The 17,548-nt window shown below is 32.8% G+C and overlaps 1 protein-coding gene across 2 annotated transcripts in view; it reads right to left on the bottom strand.

The window, feature by feature from the left end:
• The window catches only part of LOC129218272 (inactive selenide, water dikinase-like protein), a 257,798-nt gene that overhangs the window by 150,519 nt on the left and 89,731 nt on the right, over window positions 1-17,548 (bottom strand). The window contains exon 3 of one of the 2 annotated variants that reach the window (XM_054852500.1): window positions 15,985-16,134. The exons of the other annotated variant lie outside the window; for it this stretch is intronic. Coding sequence (XP_054708475.1) covers window positions 15,985-16,134 — 150 coding nt within the window. The remainder of the gene's footprint in view (window positions 1-15,984; window positions 16,135-17,548) is intronic. 2 annotated transcript variants of the gene reach the window in all.

Genomic DNA, 17,548 nt, shown 5'->3' with positions numbered 1-17,548 from the left:
ACTGGTCCCTTGAACCAGTGAATTATTTTTCTAACCCATGTGTAAGCAGTAGGTAGCACTGCATGAGCGATGGCCTGTTTTAAGTTTTCATAAACTATGTAAAATTGTCTACATTGTGATATTAATGCAGCATATATAGAAGATTCAAGGGGTACTATAATGAAGTACCAAATACATATTAACATACTATTGTACTTTTTGTCATTACATATAATTTTCTTCCTTTTTTTAAGGAAGAAAACTTAAAGGGATCGAGGAGCAGAATGGAAATGCTTCTACTTTAACATTAAAGTCTAAAAGGTAATATCTTTTTGTATTGAATTTTCATGCTTTTTCTTTCTTTCAAATGCAAATAATATTTGTTTTTATTTGTCAGATTATATAAATCTAACCTCACTTTTCACTTTTTATTTCCATCGATTGACTTATGTTTTGCTTATGTGTTGAGCTAGGTTTCTTGAAGATCAAATCGTGACAAATGTTTTAATGTATGCATACTAAAATTTTAACTAAGGGAGTTACAGTTCTAATTTTGCTCCCCCTTCCCCCCATATCTCTCCCTTTTCATGCAACTGAATTTTTAATTAAGTCCTTTGTTTGTTTTATTATTTTTTAAGTTTCCTATAGTTTGGTTTAGAGCTGTTTTTTAGTCATAAGTATCTGTATAAAATGTTCCAAAATGAATATTTAAAAATCATTTTAAATACAGTGTAACTTTGATTTTAACCTTTAGCCAACGGCGGTACATATGCTGTACCGACAAAAAGTGCTCTCTTCCTACGGCTGTGGTACAACGTCTGTACCAGTCTTTCTCTTCCCCCTCCAGTTACTTCCCGCAGCTGATAATCCTTTCACACACGCCTACGCAGGGAGAAAATGAATGAAATGCACTACACCCCTTTTGGGGATCTGTCAATCAGAGGCGTTTGGCATAGTTTTGTTCCCAGTGAAGGAATGTGTGGCGAAGTTTCGAAAAAGAGGGGAGAAAGAAAAGAAGAAGTAAAATACTTGAAGGAAAGAAAATTTTTTGATAGCCTTTTTCTGTTTAATAACCCAATAGTAAGGCTTCCTATAATTAATAACAGCATATTTTACTGAGTACAAAACACCTATTTAGTTTAAGCAGTGTAGATATTTAGGGAGCAGAGGCAAGAAACATCATTCTCCAAAATATTTCTTTTGTTATGGTTTTATAAAAATAATTAAACACTTGAAAAGCATATCTTATTTCGCTAACTTTTCGAAAATGAATATCATGGTGAATAGGAAACAACTTATCAATTTGCAATTTGCCACGTTTCATTTATTTCTTTATTTACTTTTTAACTGAAAATTATTTGTAATACCGTTTCAACAAATCATGGAAAACATTCTAAAATCAATAAAATTTGAAAGAGAGGTTTAATTAAGAATCTGTGTCGTGAATCTTTTGGTTTAAAAATTGAAATTTAGACTAAATGCTCATTTTTTTTTTTTTTTTTTAAATAAAAAGAGTCACTAGCACAGCCAGAATTATCTCTTGGAGGGGGTTTTCTGTTCAAAACGAGCCTTTTCATATGTAAAAGTTGTTACACTAGGGATGGCAAGAATGTTAAAATCAAGGGCTCTGAGGGGTGTTTTTACCTCCCCTCCTTCACTGCGCCTCAAAATCTTCTGTGATAATTGATTACTTATTGAGTGAAAAGCATAAAAACCTAATTTTGATATTTTAGAAAATATAAATGTATTTCCTTGATATTTTGTCTATAGCGAATATTATTTCAGTAGAAAGTTAAAAGGATTAAGGATATGCTGATTGAAACAAAATAAGTATGGTACCCCGGGGCACGTTTACGAGGATTTTTTTTTCGCTGAATTTTTTTATTTTATGGTTCAACTTAGGAATTCTTAAACGTTATGGCCTTATAAAGCAGTTAATAAAGTATAAATTAGTGCATTCAGTTTTCCCCCTGTTTGTATTTAAGGGGCTTAAAATGTTAATTTTTAAGTCAAAGTCGGTTGCTCCTCTTTCTTTCTTGCGCATAAAAAGAGGTTAAGTGAAAAGATTTATAAGAGCACCTGATATATCTCACTCAGTTTTCAATGAGAGTCTAATGTCTGATTATTTTTTTTCTGTTAATTAATTCTTACATTTGGAACTGTTTATGCAAGTAAAAAATGGAAGAAAGAGGTTGGTTTTCTGTTTACTCATGCGTATTTTTTTTTACTTATCTTCTCTTACTCACAAATAACAACGTACTCGGTAGTGAAAATGTATTATAAAGATAGTACATAAATAGGAAATGTTGAAAAGAGGAAAGACTTGGAATTTAAAACAAATTTGCCCAGATATTTTTCTTGTGCATTGTGAAGGGAGCGGAACTTAATCCTTCAACAATTACTAGAGGTATTTCAACCACAATTAGAAGAAAGAGTGAATGGGGATATCAGGGGATTTGTAGGCTGTCTCTCCATATTATCTCACTCGACAGTGATTGACTTTGAAACGCCTCTAACAGCTTCATATACAAAAAAGGGTGCCTTGCATGCTCTAAAAGATAGATAAGCGCTAACGTTCTTTATGTAAATGAATACGATGTTCAAGCATATTCCGCTTGCACCTGCTCAGAATAATTGTTCGCAATTATTGTGGATTATTTCTTGGACACACGTATTAGTGTCATCATTTTTCTGAATAGCCAAGCTGAAAAGCTAAGTTGCCTCCCTTGAATCTAAGGTATTTTACATTGTATTTACAATGGCTTTGGTCTCAGTTGAACTCTATTTACCTCCGCATTTTAGCGCATAGATAAGGACATCTGGCATTTATTGAATCCAGTGGTCTACCTCACAAATATAGTTTGATATTTAATATTTTGTTGTCGTTAGCCTTAGGTTAGATGAGAAGCGTTATTTCAGTGATTTCAATTTTAAAACTGAACCAAATATACTTACAGAAAATCTAAACCTGTAATGTAATTACTAATTTTATTGCTCATAAAAATGTATCGTCGGAAAGGACTCACAGATGAAGAAATACAAAAGTTGATGCAAGAACTAGACGATGAAAACTATGCTGATAGTGAGTCAGAGTGCGAGGAGGAGGATGAATCATTTATGCAATCTGAGCTAATTGACGGAAATGAAGAAAATATTATCGTCGCACCGGAATTTCCAGAAAATTCTTTTGAAGTTGGAGCCTTAGAAAAGTGGGATAACCCAAAAGTCTCTGATTCTCCAATGAAATTCCAATTCACTTCGCATGTTGGCGTGAAAGTAAGTGTGGAGGAACTACAAGAAGAGAAAGACTATTTCAATCTCATTTTTACCAATGACTTTGTTGAATTTTTATGTAAAGAGACGAACAGGTATGCTTCTCAGACTTTGCAGCCAGTACATTTAGGAAAAAGGAAACATGTTTTAGAATGGAAGCCTTGTACCACTGAAGAACTAAAACGTTTTATTGCTTTGACCCTTTTAATGGGTCATATTGATAAAGATGATATTTGTGAATATTGGTCGAAAGACGAACTGATTGAAACGCCTATTTTCGGAAAAAGCATGTCCCGAGGCAGGTATTTACAGATCCTTAAATTTTTACACTTTGCCAACAACGAAAACTCGCCAGACCGAAACGATCCAAATTACGACAGACTGTGGAAAATTAGAGAAGTATTTGATCATATAAATTTATATTTTAGAAGCCTGTATGATCCCACAGAAGAACTGTCCATTGATGAAGTTATTGTGAAATTCAAAGGTCGTGTTATTTTCAAACAATATATTCCAAAAAAGCACAAGCGATGGGGTAAAAAAATTTTTAAATTTTGTGATAAAACTGGTTATACTTGTCATATGCAAGTTTATCTTGGTAAAGATAACTCACAAGGAAGTACCACTAATTTAACATCACACAATGTGGTAGTAAATATGTGTGAGCATTTCAAGAACAAAGGGCACAAGCTTTACATGGACAACTTTTTTTCTTCCCCATTGCTCTTCTCAGATCTTTTCTTCAACTATAAAATTAACAGTTGTGGAACCATACGATCAAATCGAAAATATTACCCAAAAGAATTGTCAAAATCCAAATGTAAACTGCAGCAGGGGGATGTAAAATTAAAATATAATGCAACAGGGCTTACAGCATTACGCTGGAAAGATAAACGCGATGTTTATATGCTCAGCAACATACATTGTCCGGATTTGAAAACTAGCAAAGATAATAAAAAACCAGAAATTGTAGAAGATTATAATCAGCACATGGGATATGTGGATTTAAGTGATAGGATGGCCAATTCGTATACCTTTGGGAGAAGAACAATGAAGTGGACTAAGAAGTTATTTTTCCATCTCCTTGATCTAACAGTACTTAATTGTCATTATTTGTTTAAATTAAAATTTCCGAAAAGCACCCACAAAACATTTCGCAAGAACCTCATCAGACAACTTCTAACTATCTCAACAAGCATTACAACAAGCCCTTCAACCAGTAATATGTCCATTCAATCACCACTTAGGAAGAATATTTGCATAAGAAATTCTAACGAAGGACATTGGCCACAAGCAATTAAAAATCGACGAAGATGCATTGTCTGTTCTAAAAAAATGTGCAAAGGCGCTCAACCATCATATGCAAAAAATGAAATGTTGCTCTATGCGTTGATATTAATTGTTTTGAAATTCATCACGAAAATTCAACGGACGCTTAGGAAGTTACGCAGAGCTTTGCAAATGCGTCCACCATGTCAAATTTCGAGTTGGAAAAAAAACGGAACGGGGAGGGGGGGGGGCTATAATATATATGTGTGTATCAATATTTGTGCAGACCCCGAAGTGGTTTTTTGTGGGGAAAAAGTAGGAAATAAGGAACAAAAATATAAAAAAGTAGGAAAAGTAGGAAAAAAATCGCTTAAAAAAGTAGGAAAAAATAGGACAAGATATGATTACACATGCACGTCAAGAGGAACCAAATTTAATGTAAATTTCATTTCTAGAAGAAAAGATAAAGTTAATAACATAATATACAAATAATATTCAAGATAAAAAACAAATATAACATATGATTATGCAAGTCATGGGAAACAATCAAATTAAAGATAAATTTTATTGTCAGAAGAAAAAAGATAAAGTTAAATATACGAATACATTACATTTCTTAACCTGTTTTCTGCAGGGAGCTTAATTTCTCATGAGCGGCAGACAAGTCTTTAGTTATTTTTTGAATACTTGTAGTTGTTGTTGCAATAACTTTTGTAATAATTTTTGCCTTCGTTAAATCTTTTTCTTGTACTGCTTTTTGAAATGTATCATTGTATTCAGACAAACAGTTATTTGCTGAATTTAACTCTTCCTGCAAAAATTCAACGATCTCTCTTTGATTTTTTATCTGTTCAGAAATTTCTATCTTCTTCTTTTTCCTTTGTTCACATTCTATTTTTTCTTTCTCCTCAACTTCTCTCTTTCTTTTCACTTCTTCGGAAGCTTTTGCAAGAGCTTCTTTTTCTGAAGCATAAGCTGAATAGCTCTTAGATACAGAATTTATTAATTTCCCAGTCATGGGAATCGAAAAAATGTCTCCGTATCTTTTCACAGCATCTTTAATACGTCTGAGGCCTATAATAGTAGATTCAGATAAACTTAACCTCTTCTTTGTCAATATGTTGTTATTGAGGGAAAAGCCACGTTCTACATCTGCATTTCCATGGGCAAAGATTAAACAATTCTTGATCAAAATTGGAAGATTTGGATATCTTGGTTTGTTGGAACAAATGTCTTTTAAGTTGAATATTTTGCTCCGGAATATATCAATGCGGTACTGATTTTCAGAGTTGAATTTTTCACATATTTCAGTGACTTCGGAATCCACCCTATAAGCTTGCCATTCTAAAAATATTCTGTCTATTTCTCTGTCATCAAGATTTAAGGGCTTTAAGTTGTTGCACAATCTTAGAATAGAATCGGCTGATTTATTTTTCATCAAGGGATGCAAAATTTGTAAATCTTGGAGTATATGATTTGTTAAAGGAAGAGCATCTTTCAAACACTTGGCCAATTTGATTAAACATGAGCGTAATGCCATTTTTGTTTTTTTGGATTGATTTTCGTCCAGTAATAAAAGAGCTTTTTTGGTACCTATGCCAACAGCTAACTTATTGAGAGCTTTAAAATTGCTAAAGTCATCAAAATCAATTTCAAAAAATTGCTTACCTTCTAGATTACAGACTTTATCCTCTTTTATAAACATTAGCAGAATGTTATGCAACAGTTCATTCATTTTATAATACAATATATGAACAAGAGGTCCCTCAGTTTGAAACAATGATAAATAAACTTGTAAATTTTGTGATAGTGCAACAACAAAGTGAATGTATACGAGTGTATCCGGTTTTTTTAAATTGCTAATAATACGCTTATAACGAGAGTTGCATTGGAGAGCACTGAAACCACTTTTCTGTTTCGGCAGGAAATCTATAAAATATTCTTTGAGTGATTCGTAAACACTCAATACTCTTTCTGCGACAGGACCCAGAATAAGCCATCTAGAGCTAACGTGCCTGAGAAGAAACTTCTCTTCACACTCCAAAAGTCTTTGCAGCTTTTGTAAATCTTCACGACGAGCTGCACTATGTTTAAAGAAAGAAAACAAATCAACACAGAATTCATCGATATCTAAAGGGAGGTCGCTCAAAGCTTTTGCAAAACAATTGTGAACTTTGTGCAAACTACACGTACCAATGTCTACCAATTCGTTGGATTTCAATTTAAACAGTTCATCATTTAGTTTCTTTGCCACCAATAAATTCTTGTTTAGGCCATCCATACCTAACATCAAAATTTTCTTAACGTTTAAATTTTCAGCCTGTAGTGCATCTAAAATACTTTTACAAATTATGTTAGCATCAGCATGGCCTAAAAATAATGATGTAAAATAAGAGGACACAACCGAATTGCTTTTTGGACTCCAATACCTGAAATGCATATCCAATTGTTTCCTAATTTGAGAAGTTGTTGCTTCGTCAAAAGATAGGGTGAAAAATCCTCCGTTAGCTAAAGAGCTTTTCAAATCAGAAATGTTTTCATTATTAAAATATGGTCCTAAACCATGGGAAATAACATAAGAAATTTTTCTGTCACTCAACTTCATCTTTTTAGCAATAGGATTATTGTCAAACATCAATTCAAAAAGGTGCGCAATGTCTTTGCATGACTCGAATGAGAAATCTGAGTATGCAACTTTTAGTATCCAAAGGATCTCAGCTCTTGTAACTAACTGATCACTAGTCAATGCAACAGATAAACTCGTTAGACTTGCATTAGCAGGTGAGCTTGCACTTGCTGCATCTACAATATTGCTTGGTGATATTAAAGTTTGCTGTCCTTTTATTAATTGCCGGAATCTTTTATGTTTTTTGGTTACTGCATGAGCCAAAATCTGTGAAACACCACTGTTTGCTATTGAAAAGTGACATTTGCAGAGAAAACACTGAGCATCCATTTTAGTTTTTCCTTCAGCACACCAACTTCCAATAGCATCTTCATTACCATCATGCATTTCAAGCCAATCATCTCGGAATTTACTTTTTCCGCCTGGCATTGCAGATCATAAATGCCTGTAAAATAATCAATCAATACATCAATAACATATTTCAAAAAATAAAAACTTTGTATAAAAATGTCAAGGACCTTATTTTTTTATTATCCATCAGAAGAAAAAAGAAGAGGAGGAAAGATAGCTATTTTAAAATAAGGAATCCGTTAAAGATCTTGAAGAATTTCCAATCTTCTGCTATAATAAAACTTGGGGAGCTAAAATATTGTTTTAAAATAGCACTTTTTTTTAGATTATGCTACTCCTGATATGACCTCTTGCAACGTCTGGCTGATACTCAAATTCAGGGGTGTCCACCTGGGGGGGGTGCGCCCTTGACCTTAGGGGGTGGGCACCCCTGCCTAATTCAAGAGGCGATTCACAGAGTAAGACTGCTCCGGTCGTTTCATCATTCTACTTGAAATTAAAAAATCTGAATAGGGCCCTACAACTGTACATCAGTCAAACTTTGTTTGCCAGCGACTAACATTACTGACAGACAGGGGAAAAATCAGGCATGAGCAAAAAGATTCAAATTAGGCTCATGCGAGTTCGCTCGATTCATGTCCGTCAGGTTTTCACACGAAATGAAATGTAAGATAGAATACTTTTCTCACAGCCCTTGAAATATAAAATATGGAGAAAGTAATTAATTTTTAAGTATTTTTAATTCACCTACAACTGAAAAAATAAATAACTATAAAACATAACTTGAAATGAAAAAAATACTTAAAATTAATTTAAATGAAATTTGTTGAGACAAAATTTAAGGGGAAGAGGGCACTTTTAACGATTTGAAACGATTAATAAAAGGGGAAAAAATGTTTTGAAAAATAATGAGAAGAAATAGATTAAGTTGAAAAATAAAGTATTGTAGTACTTCTCTCCTATAAAAATTAAATAACCTGAAGCGTATTGCATATCTGTGCGAGCACAGAAAAATTTAGAATTTACTTGAAAACACTGTTTACAAAAATATTAAACACTTTATGACAATACAAAACGATCCAAAAAAGAAGCAAACTGTATTCAATCAAAAAAAAAAACATATATGAAAATAAATAGAGATCACGGGGGGGGGGGGGGAGACGATAAACTGTCATTTAGAGCCCTACACTCCCAACAACAGCGCAAAAAGCGTCTTCCAACAGTTTTAAAACGGTCCCAAAAATAAACTAGGAATATTTTTAAAGTGTTAAAGTGGTGGATTGAAAGACAGTTGCGAAAACAAACGAAAGAAATGATCTAGCAATTAGTATGAAAAAAAAACTGTCGGGTGCAGAAAAATATCTGCGAAAATTAATAATGTGTAGAATTTGATACAAGGTACTAATTACAAAAATATGAAAATAAAATTCAAAAAAAGAAAAGAAAGACGCCTTTCAACAAAAAAATAATACAATTTTTAAGTGTAAAAGAATAAAAAGTAATCCTCCTCCTAACAAAAAAAAAAAACTCTCATTTTGATGCGCTATACAGAATTAAAGTCATCCTTGTTAAAGATTTGTTTAGTCTTGAAAAAAGGAAAACATCTCTTTCGAGAGCCCCATTTAACATTTGAAAATACTAACTTTCAGATCATGTTATCATAAACCACCACAACTAATGATACAAAAAGCGAATATTAAATTTGCTTTTGTTAAAAGTAATCAGCAGCTGTATTGCATTCTCGCATAAACAGTAACAGATGTTTAAATTAAAAAAAGAGAGAAAGAAAGAATCTCAAAATGTGGAGCTAAAATAAATCGATTGAAATTAAATTCGTTCTTGAATATGGGACATGATAAAATCATTAAATAAAGGGTTGGAATAAGTTAACTAAAGGGTTTATATTATGTATTCCTAATGTATTCCTAGCATATAACATAAACTTTATGTTTCAGGCACATCATTTATAGAGGTCAGTGGGGTCAATTTCATCCTCCATGGCTTTGGAAAATTAATGCTATACCAAATAGGTTTCAGTGGCTTTTGTTGTTTTCCGATAAAATTTGCATTGAGTACACATCCTTTGCCACCCCTCCCCCTCCCCCCTCGTGAGGAAAATTCGACTTGACAGGCCTGTTTCAATTTAATTAAGGGGGTCTGAGACAAATTTTGAAAATAAAATAAAATAAACAGTATAGAGTTGAAATTTTTTGCACTGATTCACCATCTATTAATTAAGCAAAAGCATGACAAAAATACTTTTAAATAAATTATTTTATTTAAATTTCATTTGTCATTTTTTAAAAAAATGGTGTTGCTTTAAAATGTCAATTTTTAATTTTTTTCAAAAACTAATGCACATATATACAAGTTTTAATTTTTATTTGGCGATTCAAAAAATATTTATTCAATAAAAAATAGAAAATATTCGAAAAAAAATCGAAGAATTCAAAGATACTTTTTTTTTTGTTTTTAAAATCACATTGCTCGATTTTTTTTAAAATTTGCCGAAAAAAAATTAAAGTTAACTGTTTGAAAAGATATGCACGAAATTTAATTACTTTGTCTTTATGAGTTCTTGACTTATAAGAGTTTGGACGCAAAAAATCGAGAAAAATTGCATCATGGAGAAAAACGGGTTAAAAGTTTTAAAGTTAATAATAGTAGTTAAATGGTATGCAACAAAAATAGGTATATCTTTCATTCAAGTTAAGATAGAAACAAGATTGAAACATCCTTTTAAGCAGAAAAAAGGGAAAAAATTTCAAATGATAAAAACAAAATCGCAAAATTCGACGAGTTTTGTGTCCCGGACAGCCCAAACAATAAAAATAGATATCGTTTCATTTGTTTGATGATTTTTTTTTCCGAACTTTTTGCACAGAACAGAGAAATCCATATATGACAAATTATAAAATTGTTTTCAAAAACAAAGAAACAAATAAAAAAGTTACTTACGTTTTCCAAGGCACGTAGCTTCTTTCTTCCAATCCTCACCACCACACTGGAAAACTAAACTAGAAAAACTGTTCATTAAATTTCAAGTAAGGGGGGAAGGGAGCACCTGGCCTGGCATCAGATGTCCGCATAGGTCTCCTTCTTCCCCTCCCCCCCCTCTTTGATCAGGCGCCATGAATAATCAGCCAATGAAATGCTATCTGCTTGTTTATTTTTCTTTTCCAGATCGAAACATGAAAAAAAATTCTCCGTGCGGCATAATAAAAATAAGAATCAATGCAAAATTTGAAGCGCTGAGCTAAAGAAGAAAAAAGTAGGAAAAAAAAGGAAAAAGTAGGAAAAAAAGGAGGGAGCTGCAAAAAGTAGGAAAAAGTAGGAAAAGTAGGAACTCTTCGGGGTCTGTTTGTGTCAGTGTTTATGTTTATTCGTTTGTACCTGAATACGAGCTTAGTGCTCTTTAAATTGTGTTAAGCTATAATAATTTCCTGTATTAGAATTGAACGTTAATAAAATGTGTAATTTATAGAAATATATTTTCTTCTCTCTCTGTCTTAAGCATACATAAAAAATAAACGCAGTTTTATGATTGATTTTTCACAGGCTCAATTTTATGTGAGAGGAGCACATACAGTAGAAACACTTACTTTTATCTCAACTCATTTCACTGATGACTGAAATAAATGTTAGACGAGTTTAGGTGTTCCAATTGTTAATTGAGATGAAATTATGATAATTGCATATCTCCAAGACAGCTATGGGTGCTTCAATAAATTGTTATGGAACCTAACTTTCAAGATGGATAAGTTTTACTGATGAGACAAAAAAAAAAGCTATTTGCAATTGCAGAAGAAGAAAATATCTTGTAGTTATAAGTGGATTATTATATGTCATATGCATACTTGTTCTGACGGATAATAGTTTGATAGTAGAAAGAAAAGCCAGCTGATTTACATTGAAAATTAGATTCATTGTGGCAAATGTTGTTTAACTGAGAATTTTTATTTTGGAAGGAAAAGCTATAGCTAAAATAGAGACGAGTTTCGCTACCAAAGAAATCCTTTTGTTTCAAAGAACGTTGCTGCAGGACGGTTGAAATAAATGTGTGTATTTCGTCAAATAAGCATGGGTTGGATAAAACAAATTCATGGATAAAATAAATTTCCTCAAACTCACAGCCCAATCTCAAATGCTATTGTGAATTAGACGACATGGTCCTCTGCCCGTATCTCTAAACTCAGTATGTTCTTTAAGAGCTATTTTTTTCCTATATCACAAATAGAGAGGAAAATTCAACACAATAATTAAGGAAACATTTTAGCAAGTACTTCATAAACATGCTTTTGAGAAAATGAAACATGAAAGAAATGGTTAGTTTTGCTAAACTTACAATAAAAAGAATTAAATAATGAAATTTTACCTTAGTTCAAGTTATTCTAGTAACAAAAATACGCTGATTCCAATGATTAAAATTTAGTAGCATCTAAGAGACACTTCAATATGTTAATTGAAAAAAAATTGAGTAAATTTAGAGCATTCTCTCATCTTCAAAAAAAAAAAAAAAAAAAAACATCTAAAATAGAAGAATTTCTATTCTATTTCTATTCAAGAGTCACAACTGACTACAACTGTATTATGTCGAGGGATCTGCATACTATGTGCCTTGCCTCCATTATTTTATATACTGATAGATGGCAGCACCATCACCGGATCGGACAGTTAATGAGAATTTAGAACTAGTCCAAGAGCTAATAGCTACCTGGTACTAGCACCCCCAGAGGTATCGTTTCACTTGGAGGACATTGAGACCACGAGCATATTTAACGTCGCCCAGTCCCCTTTAATGACGACGGTGGGTCTTCCACCAGCGGGGATCGAACCCGAGCCCCTCCGGCCCCGAGTCCAATGCCCTACCGATCAGGCTACCACGGCCCCAAAATAGAAGAAAAAATGAAATTTTCGGAAATTTTTGATTTTTTAAAGTATGATTTCGTTTTTAAGAAATTCATAAACAATTACTAAATTCGAGCAGATAGTTATAGATAGTTTTTTAATCTGAATCATTTTTACTGTTATTTTGTCCTTAAAAGAGTTAAAAGTGATTTGAAAACTGAAGTAAATTGGCAAAATTTCAATCTTTGTTAATATCTCAGATTCAAAAAAAAGATCAGAGTAAATTTTACTTTGCTCTTACCCAATAGAGATTTGTTATAGAATGTGGAAATATTTATTTTTAAAGTGTACGTATATAACTTATGGAGTTATTGAGTCACAAACTGGCTGCATGAACTCTGAAAATTTAGGCTTAGCGTAAGCATCAACTTCTAATTTCAATGGCAAAGCAACATAGTTTTTAAACTTCCATGCTTCGCATTCCCTCATAGATATGGATGGTTTACCTAAATAAAAATTTTCATTGAAATCTGTGACATGTCAGCCACAGCTGATTTGCTCATTTCGCATGGAATGACCCACATGTAAAAATCCTTGATTCTCAATATTGGAAAGATAATTATCTTATCTGTTTGTACATTATAATGTACAAACAGAATAAAATGTTTCAAATTCATCCTATTCTGCATGGCACTATGTGCTGATTTTGCATCTGTTTGTCTTCTTTTTTAGCCACAATGATGAGAATTTCCTTTTCTATACCATTTTAATAAAACAAATTACTATTCACATTTTTAAAGCAAAAAGTTAGTAACTGAACTTAAAAATTAAACACCCAAACCTGTTTTATGCGCCGTTTAACAATTGCATAAAAAAATTTAAAAAAAAAACTGTTTGAAGCTTCACGAGTAGCTATAAAAAGTTGCTTTTGCAACACAGCTTAAATAAAAATTTTATGCGGTGGATAGGAACCGCATAAAAAAAGTCTCATGTAGAAATTAATCCAAAAGTTTATATTTAAACGAAATCAAAATAAACCAAGTGACGATAATTTTGCCAACTGCCGAAAAATTCCCTGAATTAGGAAATTTTTGGGAGGTCACAGTGACTTCCCATCGGGATGCCCTGTCATCACTTGAAGATACTACACAGTACTCGTTTTATAAATAATGTTCATATACCGCACACACAAAAAGAAGAGATTTGGGTGTATGTACAAGAAATAATCCAACTCCACTGAATACAAATACAAAGCAAACTGACTCTTGATACTAGAAGTACAAGCTTATGCTCACAACAAAAGATATAAAAATAAATATTACTTCCCACCTGAGGACAACCCATTTAAATTTGGCTCTAAATATATTTTTTTGCTCTGAAAAAGGTGTTCCTTGTAACACCGAAACACGTGTCTGCAATAATTTGCATGTTTTGTGCTTCAATACGTTGGATAATTGATTATTTTAATTTTCAGTACAAAGGTATTTATTCGTTATTTAACAAGTGTTTATAGTTGGGTTTTTTATTTTTTTTTTCAGAAAAGGAATGACTGCAAGAGTTACAAAGTATCGACAAAACAAAGAGCTTTATATTTAGCATCTGTTTTGGTTAAATGTGTATCCCCCCCCCCCTCCTTCTCCAGAAAAAAAAAACCCCAGAAGCAGCATAGGTTTTTCTCTGTTTTAGAAAAATTTCTTAGGCTCTACAAAGTTTATTTTGTCTTAAAATATGGGCATATCACGATGAAAAGTTTCATTTTTAGGTTGAATTTCACTTTTCTGCACAAATAGGGAGTTAAGTATGAAAATTTTAGGAATCTTGGGACAAAAATCAAAATTTTAGGACAAAATTTTAAATGTTAGGAATTTTAGGACAACTCCTACCCCTACGATTCTTGTCTAACTGCTACTCAATACGTCGAATTTTGCAGAAAAATAATGCTCACAAACTTTACAGCACACATTTAAAGCAACCCTAATTTAAAACTACTGTTATCGCCATGCTCATGCGTGAAATTTCAATTGATGTCTTCTTTCAGATATATAAATATGGCTACCAAATTTCGTTTATTTAGCACAAGTCTTTCTTGGTGCACAGGGATTTTTTTTTTCTGCACGGCGCACAGCTTTGAGCACCGTTAAGTCGAAATCTGGCCCTGGTTAGATCACATGTTATCAGATTTTAGTCAGCTTTACAAGCCTGTTTTTAGTTCTCGAACTATGGTACTTTATTTCAAATATGCCAACAAATTTGAATTCAGACAGAAGGTCTCCGTTAATCCCATTGCACTGTTTCCGCTAGGTTGCACTTTTCGCAACCATGGGAAAATATTATTTAAAACACAAAAATGAAGCAGCGCTTTCGCTTTTTTGCTTGGATAAAAAAAAATAATAATAAAAACAATCTAAGAGAGAGAAAAAGCATGGCAATGTTCAACTTCAACTCCATCTTTTTAAAATCTTTTAAATTATTACTATAAGTTCAACAATACTTGTCTCAATGGGCCACAATAAATTTACTACTTGGGGAGGGGACTTGTTTCATTTTTAAAATCGAAGTTGTATTCACACAATGGAAAGTACAATAGGGAAGTTTTCGATTTTCAATTTTATTTTTATATGGTAGAGTAACCTGTATGAACATCATAGGTGAAAAAATTTTTGCGATACGATAAGTAGTTTTTTTGAAATTGATTTTTAAAGTTGAAGCACTTGTGACGCCAAATGGCATAGGAAGTGACGTCATGCCCTCTTTCCGATAGGGGAGAAGCCGAAGGTCACGCATTCAACTTCGAAGACGAAACGTAAAAGGCTTATCTCCTCGCATTTAACTCCTCGCGTTTCTCGAACATTAAACCTCTCATCCTCTCGGAAATATTTGAATATCATCATTGATGTTACATGAGGATGATTATTTAGATTGTGCTTTAACGAATCCGGTCTCCATAGTGTGTTCAAAAGGATTATTGAATTTCTAAAAAATAAAAATATCAGCGCGCTCAAAATGTTCCTAGCGGAAACAAGGGATCTTTGGCTGAAGGCTGCCCATTCGCGCCCTGTGACGTAGGCTCGTGACGTTTCAGAAGCGCGCACTTTTGCGTGTGGATTTTTAAAAACTCATTAAAAATCAACCACGGTGTTTTAAAATTTGGCGATGGTGAATTTTTTAGCTTTGAGGGTCAATTAAAAACATCCAATAGCCAAAATATGAACATTTAATAGGTTGCAACTTCCCTATTCTATTTTTCCCCCTTCAAAATCAGTTACTTTGTATTTATTTCTTTTAAGATGTGATGGTTAAATTTTGATAGTTTTTAGCTAAAGATGAAACACATTGATGCATTTAAAGAGTTATATATGAATGTTTTTATTTACCTTGGACATTTTAGCATTTTGAAAAAGCTCTTTTTCCCCAATTTTAGCTATTTCACTGAAAAACTTTTGACCTTAGCTTAAACCTTGGTTCGCTGAGGTACAGATAATTAAATTTATGAAGATGGCTAGATGAATCTATTCAGTCTACTAAGTACATTTGGCACAATTCATACGTACCATTTAAAGAAAAAGCATCATTAAACATAACTGTTTTTAGTTTTTGAATTGCAAATGGTTTCAAATATTAATTTTAAGAGTACATACCTTGAAACCTCTCATCAAGATGGGAACAACAATGTCCCGTTCTTTGTCAGTCATTTTATTGCTGATGCACAAAAGCATTAACATATTATCACATTCAGTAACTCCCATAGCATATAAGTCACTTAAAACGTTTGCACATGCTATTCTTCCCTGGAAAGAAAATGAAAACACATTTCTCTGTTAAGGAAAATTATGTGTTCACCTGCATAAAATACATTACTTAAATGTTTTTTATTATGAAAATAAAACTCATTCATAAATCTCAGTGTTCAAAATTAGTTGGTCCACAGGTCCCAGGCCATTGTACCAGCACGAAAAAAGAAGTTTTTGGGCATTTTTCTTTAAAAAATGTTGTGAAAAAAAAACCTGTCATTCCATTTTGAGCATGTTTAGCTATCACAAATGTAATCTGAAATCCCTTTGGGGGAAAAGGACTTCAATGGATTTCCATTGAAGTCCTTGGAGCTGAATGTCTTTTCCTTTCTACTGATATTTTGCTCTCAGACAAATTAATTACACTTAAAAGTGATGAAAGAACTGTTTTTACAAACAAAATTTTGTATTAAATCTAATTTTTAGATTAAATTCTTTGAAGGGACTTCAAAGTGGACCCGATTTGCATCTGAATTGACCCCTGAATATGTAGCATTAATCAGTAGCGTCGCTACCGGGAGGGGGGGCGCCCAGGGTATCACTTACCTGGGGGCGACACCCAAACAACTGAAATTTCAAGTTTTTGAAGAATATGAAGCAAAAATGCATTTTTAAGATTACAAACTTGAAAATTTGAAGCCCCCACTTTCCCACCCCAGATCATCTGCTGAATACTGTACCCAGGTTTGGGTTCATGTTGTCAATACTTACTTAAACCTAGTAGTGACTTTTTCTTAAACGAAGAAACTGAAACCAATTACCTTTCCCTGTGTTTAAGATAGGTTGTAATTAAGGGGCCATCAATTTCAATTACCCCTTCACTTTTACCCCTTGACCTCTCGGCGGTCTGCACATATGCGTCTGAAGCAAGTTGTGAAAAGCATTTAGTTGTCTTTTGTATATTGCCGTGCCCACTTAATTTTATGATAACACAAATGTAGTTGTTTCTGATAATTGTATGAATTTCATCTTTATGTAGAATATTAAAACTTTTTTTTTCCTGTGTTTGTAGTGGGGGGGTGGGGGGTACACTACAAACGACTTCCCAAGTAGCATTTTATCTTGGCTCAATATTGGCGTGAGATTGTTAACGTTTCCAATGTCTTGGCCAATATTGGCACGATTTTTGCAATATTAAGCCAATATTGGCTTCCCATTGTATTAACAATATTGTTCTTAGATTGGAAGATAATCTTGTGCCAATATTGGCGTCTTATTGCATTAACAATATTGTACTTAGATTGGCACACAATCTTGTCCCAATATTGGTTTAACAATATTGTATTTAGTATATTTTTACCATTATATTATATTACCATTATTGTATTTAGGCTGTGAGACAATATTGGCGAAAAATTGGTCGAATTATGGAAAGCCAATATTGGGCGAAAGATGGCTCTTTGATGTTCAA

Source organism: Uloborus diversus, chromosome 3 (assembly GCF_026930045.1).
Source record: "Uloborus diversus isolate 005 chromosome 3, Udiv.v.3.1, whole genome shotgun sequence".
NCBI lineage: Eukaryota > Metazoa > Arthropoda > Arachnida > Araneae > Uloboridae > Uloborus > Uloborus diversus.
Note: the sequence above shows the minus strand (reverse complement) of the source record. Positions and strands in the feature narration are given on the sequence as shown.